This window comes from Rhinoraja longicauda, chromosome 35, assembly GCF_053455715.1.
Source record: "Rhinoraja longicauda isolate Sanriku21f chromosome 35, sRhiLon1.1, whole genome shotgun sequence".
Lineage (NCBI taxonomy): Eukaryota > Metazoa > Chordata > Chondrichthyes > Rajiformes > Arhynchobatidae > Rhinoraja > Rhinoraja longicauda.
The window spans coordinates 8,891,128-8,901,365 of record NC_135987.1 but is presented as its reverse complement, the minus strand read 5'-3'; the positions used below and the strand labels follow the sequence as shown (position 1 = coordinate 8,901,365).

The 10,238-nt window shown below is 49.0% G+C and overlaps 1 protein-coding gene across 3 annotated transcripts in view; it reads left to right on the top strand.

Annotated features, from left to right (window-relative positions):
* The window catches only part of LOC144609981 (rho GTPase-activating protein 22-like), a 343,649-nt gene that overhangs the window by 310,777 nt on the left and 22,634 nt on the right, over window positions 1-10,238 (top strand). For all 3 annotated transcript variants that reach the window (XM_078428396.1, XM_078428395.1, XM_078428397.1), the window contains 2 exons: window positions 6,573-6,780; window positions 8,971-9,103. In XM_078428396.1, the coding sequence (XP_078284522.1) occupies window positions 6,573-6,780; window positions 8,971-9,103 (341 nt within the window). The remainder of the gene's footprint in view (window positions 1-6,572; window positions 6,781-8,970; window positions 9,104-10,238) is intronic.

The window sequence follows — 10,238 nt, the reverse complement described above, 5'->3', positions numbered from 1 at the left end:
TCTCGCCGGCATTCGTGGTGTCCCGGACCTGATGAGACAAATGCTTCTCTGACTGTGACTTATTTTCAATGGTTCTGTTATTGCAAACTTCTCCAAAATGTTCAGTGCAATCATTCATTCCGTGCAGTGGTCGGGAGAGCGTTCGTTGCTTCTCCAGCTGAGCTGAGCTCCTTGTAATGAACGCGGTTACATTCCTTCCGGCGCACCACAGTATTGGGGAGCAGTGTTTTGGGGGGCGATTGTATCGCATGGCATGATGGGGTACAGGGTGGGGTACAGGGTGGGGTACAGGGTGGGGTACAGGGTGGGGCACAGTGTGGGGTACGGGGTGGGGTACAGGGTGGGGTACAGGGTGGGGCACAGTGTGGGGCACAGTGTGGGGTACAGGGTGGGGCACAGTGTGGGGTACAGGGTGGGGTATGGGGTGGTGGGGTACGGGGTGGTGGGGTACAGGGTAGTGGGGTACAGGGCGGGGTACGGGGTGGGGTACGGGGTGGGGTACAGTGTGGTGGGGTACGGGGTGGGGTACAGGGTGGGGTACGGGGTGGTGGGGTATGGGGTGGTGGGGTACAGGGTAGTGGGGTACAGGGTGGGGTACGAGGTGGTGGGGTACAGGGTGGGGTACGGGGTGGGGTACGTGGTAGGGTACAGTGTGGTGGGGTACAGGGTGGGGTACAGGGTGGGGTACGGGGTGGGGTACAGTGTGGTGGGGTACAGTGTGGTGGGGTACAGGGTGGGGTACGGGGTGGGGTACAGTGTGGTGGGGTACGGGGTGGTGGGGTACAGGGTGGGGTACGGGGTGGTGGGGTACAGGGTGGGGTACAGTGTGGGGTACGGGGTGGTGGGGTACAGGGTGGGGTACGGGGTGGTGGGGGTACAGGGTGGGGTACGGGGTGGTGGGGTACAGGGTGGGGTACGGGGTGGGGTACGGGGTAGGGTACGGGGTAGGGTACAGTGTGGTGGGGTACAGTGTGGTGGGGTACGGGGTGGGGTACGGGGTGGGGTACAGTGTGGTGGGGTACGGGGTGGTGGGGTACAGGGTGGGGTACGGGGTGGTGGGGTACAGGGTGGGGTACAGTGTGGGGTACGGGGTGGTGGGGTACAGGGTGGGGTACGGGGTCGTGGGGTACAGGGTGGGGTACAGGGTGGTGGGGTACAGGGTGGGGTACAGGGTGGGGTACGGGGTGGTGGGGTACGGGGTGGGGTACGGGGTGGTGGGGTACAGGGTGGGGTACAGGGTGGGGTACAGGGTGGGGTACGGGGTGGTGGGGTACAGGGTGGGGTACAGGGTGGTGGGGTACAGGGTGGGGTACATGGTGGTGGGGTATGGGGTGGGGTACGGGGTGGTGGGGTATGGGGTGGGGTACGGGGTGGTGGGGTATGGGGTGGGGTACAGGGTGGTGGGGTACAGGGTGGTGGGGTACAGGGTGGGGTACAGGGTGGGGTACATGGTGGTGGGGTATGGGGTGGGGTACGGGGTGGTGGGGTACGGGGTGGTGGGGTACAGGGTGGTGGGGTACAGGGTGGTGGGGTACGGGGTGGTGGGGTACGGGGTGGCGGCCCGGCCCATGGTGGGGTACAGGGTGGTGGGGTACAGGGTGGGGGTACAGGGTGGTGGGGTACAGGGTGGGGTACAGGGTGGTGGGGTATGGGGTGGGGTACAGGGTGGTGCGGTACGGGGTGGGGTACGGGGTGGTGGGGTACGGGGTGGTGGGGTACAGGGTGGCGGCCCGGCCCATGGTGGGGTACAGGGTGGTGGGGTACAGGGTGGGGTAGAGGGTGGGGTACAGAGTGGGGTACGGGGTGGTGGGGTACGGGGTGGCGGCCCGGCCCATGGTGGGGTACATGGACGCAGGCAATGCAGGAAAATCGGGCCGTAATCCTTGGTGCGGTTTCATTCCCACAAGGAAATGTTCCCCCTTCCCCCAGTCCTGGGCTCCCGAAGAGTGACAGAATCCCCCCAATCCGAGCAGATTGCAAAACCCAGAATCACAGGGAAGGTTTAACTTTATTATTACTGCCACATGTACAGAGGTACAGTGAGAAGTTTTGTTATGTCAGATCAGATGATACTGTACATAAATATGTAATGTAAGAAAATAACTGCAGATGCTGGTACAAATCGAAGGTATTTGTTTCACAAAATGCTGGAGTAACTCAGCGGGTCAGGCAGCATCTCAGGAGAGAAGGAATGGGTAACGATTCGGGCCGAGACCCTTCAGTCTGGAGAAGGGTCTCGAGCCGAAACGTCACCTATTCCTTCTCTCCTGTGATGCTGCCTGACCTGCTGAGTTACTCCAGCATTTTGGAATAAACACTGTACATAAATATAATCAAGTACCCTAGCTTATGGAAGGGCCGTTCAGAAGCCTGATAACGGAAGAGCAGAACCTGTTCCTGAGACTGCCAGTGTACACTTTCAAGTTCTGTACCTTCTGCCGGATGGGAACAGGGAGAACAAGGAATGATGGAGGGGACGGGGGATGGGGGGGGGGAGGGGAGGGGAGGGGGGGGGGGACAAGTCTTTGAAGGCTACAAACAGTTCCCCTAGACTAGAGCCTTGAGTTCATTCTTTTCACTTCCAGTTGACCCAGTATTTTGAGTTTAGTTTATTCTCACGTGTACCGAGGTACAGTGAAAAGCTTTTGTTGTGTGCTCGCCACTCAGAGGAAAGACAGTAATTGATTGATTACATGATCACAATCGAGCCACAGAAGGCAGTGGAGGCCAATTCACTGGTTGAATTTAAAAGAGAGTTAAATAGAGCTCTAGGGGCTAGCGGAATCAAGGAACATGGGGAGAAGGCAGGCACAGGTTACGGATTGTGGATGATCAGCCATGATCACAATGAATGGCGGTGCTGGCTCGAAGGGCCAAATGGCCTCCTCCTGCACCTATTTTCTATGTTTCTATGAATGGCAGTGCTGTCTCGAAGGGCCAAATGGCCTCCTCCTGCACCTGTTTTCTATGTTTCTATGAGCCTCCATGTTGTACAGAAACACGATAAAGGGAATAACATGAATAACATTCAGCTCTGGATAAAGTCCAGTAAGGTGCAATCAAAGATAGGCCGAGGGTCTCCAGTGAAGGTAGGCACAAAATGCAGGAGTAACTCAGCGGGTCAGGCAGCATCTCAGGAGAGAAGGAATGGGTGACGTTTCATCTCCAGTGAGGTAGTTAGTACTTTGGAATGCTCTCCAGTTATGGGTCCCCTTCTATCTCTTGCTATGATTGTTCAATGCAATTAGATTGGATTGTTTTGAGCTCCATGTAGATTGAGCATCAAGGGATAGGGGGGGGGGGGTTGGTGCAGGAAAGATGTAGGAAGGAACTGCAGATGCTGGTTTAAACGGAAGATAGACACAAAAAGCTGGAGCAACTCAGCGGGTCAGGCAGCATCTCTGGAGAAAAGAAATTGGTGATTGGTGATACAAAGAAATTGTATAGGGCCCTAGTGAGACCGCACCTGGAGTACTGTGTGCAGTTTTGGTCTCCAAATTTGAGGAAGGATATTCTTGCTATTCAGGGCGTGCAGCGTAGGTTTACTAGGTTAATTCCCGGAATGGCGGGACTGTCGTATGTTGCAAGACTGGAGCGACTAGGCTTGTATACACTGGAATTTAGAAGGATGAGGGGGGATCTTATCGAAACATATAAGATTATTAAGGGGTTGGACACGTTAGAGGCAGGAAACATGTTCCCAATGTTGAGGGAGACCAGAACCAGGGGCCACAGTTTAAGAAAAAGGGGTAGGCCATTTAGAACGGAGATGAGGAAAAACTTTTTCAGTCAGAGAGTTGTAAATCTGTGGAATTCATTGTACTAGCATCTGCAGTTATTTTCTTACTCTATCTACCTAAATGTCTTTTGAAAGACATAATTGTATCCCATGTCATACCGACCAGCTCTGCTACAGAGAAACTGTTTCCACGCTGTTTCTCTAAAGTCTAAAGCTTTCACATTTTCTGTGTAGATGAGTGGTGGAAGAATCGTGGGGAGTCACAGCAGGATAGCAAATTTGCTTCAATTTGAGGCAGAGGGTGATGGTAGAAGTTGCTTCTCAGACTGCAGGCCTGTGACTAGAGGTGTGCATGTACGTACACACACACACACGCTCACACACACATACACGCATGCATGTACACACACACGTACACACACCCATATGCACATGCACACACGCCCATACACACGCATGTACATATGCACATGCACACCCATGTACACACACTCTCATACATACATGCACACCCATGCATGTACACACATATGCACACCCATATGCACATCCACACACACCCATACACACGCATGTACATATGCACATGCACACCCATGTACACACACTCTCATACATACATGCACACCCATGCATGTACACACATATGCACATCCACACACACCCATACACAAGCATGTACATATGCACATGCACACCCATGTACACACACTCTCATACATACACGCACACACATACACACACACATACACATGCACACACGAACCCCCCCCCCCCCCCCCCCCCATCTGGCTGATTGTCACATCCTCCCTAATCTACTGTTGTTGATGCCACATAGAACATTGCCTTTGATTATAAGTCAGCCAGGGTATCACAGACCACACATTCTCCAAGCAAGTAAGACGAAATGTAACACAGATGTTGAAGCAACAGGGACGTCTGAGAAGATCACTTGAGTTGTGCGGGGCACCATCACTGCCACCACGGATTGGAGTTGGAGCTTCAGATGATGCCGTCTGTACTGTGGGTTGCAGGTTGAGCTGAAGCCGGGGGATGGAACGGTCGGGTTTGTCTGAGTAGGAGCTTCCATACTGCCGAGCCCCGGGAAATAGGAGATTGCTTTGGGGTTGGCCGTTGTGCGAGGATGGCCTGTATCGAGCTTGGATGGTAAAATGGCATTCATAGTTGGCGCTGAGCAGATGTGAGATGATAAAATGGAAATCATAGAACAATTAGGAAGATGGCAATTTGACCCATAAAGCCTATCCCTGCTCACGGTGGAGCAATCTGCAGTTTATGTCTTCATAGCTCTGCCTACTTCACCGTTAAGTATCCTTTCAATTCCCTTTTGAAAGCCCTGAGTAATCATGTTCCATTATCCTTGCAGGCAGTGAATTCCAATTCTAAATGCTCATTATAAGTCCTATATCTGTGGCCCAAAACCTTAAACGTGTGTCCCCATGTCCTTCAACTATTTACTAATGGGAACAGTTTCTTTCTCTCTTTCTCTATCCTGTCTATCGTCAGCAAATCTGCCAGAGAGAACATTCCCAGTTTCTCCACTCCAAACTTGAAGCTGAAATCTGTCAACTCTGAATGGGCGCACAGTGGCACAGCGGGTAGAACAGTTGCTTCACAGCGCCAGAGACCTCAGTTTGATCCTGATTTCAGGAGCTGTCTGTGTGGAGTTTGCACGTTCTCTCTGTGACCACGTGGGATTCCTCCGGTAACTCCGGCTTCCTCCCGCATCCCAGAGACGTGCGGGTTCGAAGGTTAATTGGCCTCTGAAAGTTGCCCTTCATGTGTAGGGAGTGTATGAGAAAGTAGGATAACATAGAACTAGTGTGAATGTATGATTAATGGTCAGCATGGACTCGGTGGGCCAAAGGACCTGATTGTATGCTGCATCTAAACTAAACTAATGAATATTTTCTGTTTAAATAGACAATAGGTACAGGAGTAGGCCATTCGGCCCTTTGAGCCAGCACCACCATTCAATGTGATCATGGCTGATCATTCTCAATCAGTACCCCGTTCCTGCCTTCTCCCCATACCCCCTGACTCCGCTATCCTTAAGAGCTCTATCTAGCTCTCTCTTGAATGCATTATGCATTGAATGCAAATGTAAAATTGTGTTAAGGTGATACAAGATTATTCTCAATTTTGAGATTATTATCAAAAGGTATATATATTTTCTCCTGGATCTTGTCCTACCTTGTGAGAGAATTTAGAAAGACTTTGCAGTACATGTATTGTTTTTAATTCCGCACAAGGTTAAAAGTTGTTAAGTGGAAAGTCAATGTTTGAAATAACCTTTTTAACAATACAAAACAATCTTATTCCTAAAAAGGGAGATTTAAAAATTGACCCGAGCATAGTTTAGTTTAGAGATACAGCGCGGAAACAGGCCCTTCGGCCCACCGAGTCCGTGCCGACCAGCGATCCCCACACATTAACACTACCCTACACACACTCGGGATAAATTACAATAATACCAAGCCAGTTAACCTACCAAACCTGTATGCCTTTGGAGTGTGGGAGGAAACCAGAGGTCCCGGGGAAACCCTATGCCAGTCACAGTGAGTGTGTACAAACTCCGTACAGACAAGCACCCATAGTCAGGATCAAACCAGGATCTCTGGCGCTGCAAGGCAGCGACTCTACTGCCATGCGGTCCTATAATTGTAATTAAACATTCTTAGAGTGAAGTGTATTTTAAGTTTGACATTTGATATTTCAGTTCCCAGGTTAAAGAAACAACATGAATCGGGAGGGAATGTTATTAAAGCCTTTGTCGGGGGAAATCACACCTGCAGATTGCGATTTATTCCAGGTATATTTGGACAGCGTTTGGAAGATACAGTACAGTACGAGAGGAAGTTTGGAAGGCATTTGGCTCCATTACTAGTGGAACAGTGTGTGGACTTTATCAGAGAACGTGGACTCAACGAGGAAGGGTTATTTCGCATGCCTGGGCAAGCCAACCTGGTCAAAGAACTCCAGGATTCTTTCAACTGTGGAGAGAAGCCACGATTTGACAAGTAAATTCCTACCTTTTATATTGTTCAAATGCTGGAGGCTACCGGTGTTTATTTTAGTTCGCCTGAAGCCAATGCATTATAAACCACTGAGACGTGTTTGCTTCAGGAGGCTGTTCATGTTTGACCAAACACCAGCAACGTTAATGTAATCTGGCAGGATTGTTCATTAGTTTGGAATGTGAGCCTGGATTGAATGGCAGAGTAGACTTGATGGGCCAAATGGCCTAATTCTGCTCCTATAGCTCATGAACGTACGAAGACTATTAGTTAATGCAGGTCGGACACAAGGAGTCGGGAGTGTGGCAGGAACTGGGGGGTCGGGATCCAGAATACTGGGGTCTGAACTCATGCACATTACCAGCTGGTTGCAGAGTGCTTGTGTAGGAAGGAACTGCAGATGCTGGTTTACACAAAATGCTGGAGTAACTCAGCGGGCCAGGCAGCATCTCTGGAGAGAAGGAATGAGTGGCGTTTCGGTTCGAGACCCTCCTTCAGAGTCCGTCTCAACCCGAAACGTCACCCATTCCTTCTCTCCAGAGATGCTGCCTGTCCCGCTGACTTTTTCAGTCAGAGAGTGGTGAAGGTGTGGAATTCTCTGCCTCAGAAGGCAGTGGAGGCCAGTTCGTTGGATGCTTTCAAGAGAGAGCTGGATAGAGCTCTTAAGGATAGCGGAGTGAGGGGGTATGGGGAGAAGGCAGGAACGGGGTACTGATTGAGAGTGATCAGCCATGATCGCATTGAATGGCGGTGCTGGCTCGAAGGGCTGAATGGCCTACTCCTGCACCTATTGTCTATTGTCTATTCACGCATTTTTATGTATATCTGCAGAGTGCTAGTTTGTCTTCTGCTCCCTTTAAATTCACCGGATTCTCTGAAAAATGTATTATCGTTTAACACGTGTAAAATAACGTAACACCAAAAGTATATTTGAATGTTAATAATGGATGTTACTCTTAAACGTGAAAATCTTCTAAAGCGGCACGGTGGCGCAGCGGTAGAGTTGCTGCCTTACAGCGAATGCAGCGCCGGAGACCTGGGTTTGATTCCGATCACGAGTGCCGTCTGTACGGAGTTCGTACGTTCTCCCCGTGACATGCGTGGGTTTTCTCCGAGATCTTCGGTTTCCTCCCACACTCCAAAAACGTACAGGTTTGTAGGTTAATTGGCTTGGTAAATGCAAAAATTGTCCCGAGTGGGTGTAGGATAGTGTTAGTGTGCGGGGATTGCTGGTCGGCGCGGACCCAGTGGGCCGAAAAGGCCTGTTTCCGCGCTGTATCTCTAAACAATCATTACGAAAAACCCAAGGGTACTGGGTTACTGCAGTGTTTGCTGAACCAAGTCAATATATATGAAATAGGTTCATGAGACACACTCCGTTGAGTGGCTTTGAGTGCTTTTTAATGCACCGGCTTCAAAATAAACACCAGTTATAAATTGATATTTTGGGGTCCTGATACCTATTATGCATGTTTTCAAAAATCTCTGGAGCATTGGAATACCAACTCACCTTTGACTGCAATATTTTCACAGAAGAACTAACTCTCAACAACATAAAGTCAACTTATTGACTCCTATTGATAGCTCTGTGTCCAAAGACTGTTGATCCTTTTCTGTTCATCTGTTCTCTCGTTCAACTAGTGACCGTGTTTGTTTTCAGTGAAACCATTTCAACCTCTTCTCATCCTCGACGTGTAAACAATTATCATTTATCATTTAAAAAAAATTATTTCTGATCCCAGTTTCCAATTGGATGGAATCAAGAAACTGAAAAAAAGATGGTGTTTGATTGTTAAATTTTCCAGCCAGGCTTGGAGCAATTAAAAGCAACTTTATACCCAAATTTGAACCTAAAGTAGAGGTATTAGATTAGTGATCTCAGGGGTTATGGGGAGAAGGCAGGAGAATGGGGTTGAGAATGAGGGAAAGATAGATTAACCATGATTGAATGGCAGTCTGGACCTAATGGGCTGAATGGCCTAATTCTGCTCCTATAACATGAATGTATAAAGAATAGTAGTAAATGCAGTTATGACTGTGGGTCAGTATAATAGATAATGAAGTAATAACTATGTGGGTCAGAATAGGCGGAGCTGGCTTATTATTGGGTGGTATTGTGCTGGATTCCATGTGCTGACAGAAACTGCTGACTAATTGTTGTGGCTTTACATGACTCGTGCCTTTGCGTTTCAGGAACACAGATGTCCATACCGTGGCGTCCCTGCTGAAGCTGTACTTGAGGGAGTTGCCAGAGCCAGTCATCCCCTTTGCAAAGTATGAGGACTTCCTTTCATGTGCACAATTGCTGGCTAAGGACAGAGAAGAGGTAAGTAAGCCAACCCGGGCCCTTTCAGTACGTTGAACGGAAGACGGGTCGTGTCCTTGCCAATTGTTCCAGAAAATGGGCCATTCCTTTTTATGGAGGCGCAAGGAACTGCGGAAATGGACACAAGATCCGTACCTATTTATATCCCAGTGGTATGAATATTGGTTTCTCTAACTTCAAGTAACCTTTGGACTCCCTTGCTCTCCATCCCTCCCCCACCCTAGTCGCACCAGGTTTCTGTTCTCACCCAGCAAACTGCTAACTCTGACCTGTCTCCTTTATCACCGTTACTTTTTTGCATATCTTTCATTCATCTGTTCTATATCTCACTACGTCATCATCTATATCTCGTTTCCCTTTCACCCATACCGGTCTGAAGAAGGGTCTCGACCCACAACGTCACCCATTCCTTCTCTCCAGAGATGCTGCCTGACCCGCTGAGTTACTCCAGCATTTTGTGTCTATCTTCGGTTTAAACCAGCATCTGCAGTTCCTTCCTACACAAAATGCATACTCATCAGGTCACGCAGCATCTCTGGAAAACACGAGTAGGTGATGGGGGGGATGGATTAAAAACTAATTATTACCAGAGATCATTTTCATTCCGCTAAACAGACAGCAATTCATTCCTATAATTGATCAGAGCATCGCTTTCTGTTTCCAATCTTCTACCAGTCCTCAGACGGAGAAGTCTTCTTCTTGAGAGGACAGGCCCTAGCTTTGTGATTATGCTGCTCATTAGAAATGTATCTCCTTATTTATCAGCCAAGGTCAGTCACAAGAAAGTGTCTGGTAATTGGAACAGGGATAAAGTGTGTCAGTAGCGGGAATCATCAGCTATTTTTGTAGTCCCAGGAAGTGCATTTAGATTATGTATTTTTCAAATAGCATTGCCATTAAAGACAATAGACAATAGGTGCAGGAGTAGGCCATTTGGCCCTTCGAGCCAGCACCACCATTTAATGTGATCATGGCTGATCATTCTCAATCATTATTTGTAAAAATGTGACCTCCTTTCCTAATGGCAGGCAGGACACCCACTTGTACCTCCCATCCAGACCACTGCCAAAGTTGAAGTTATCTTCCCAAGCCAAAATTAGGACTGGACACAGATTCAAGTGTTTGGAATGTGTAG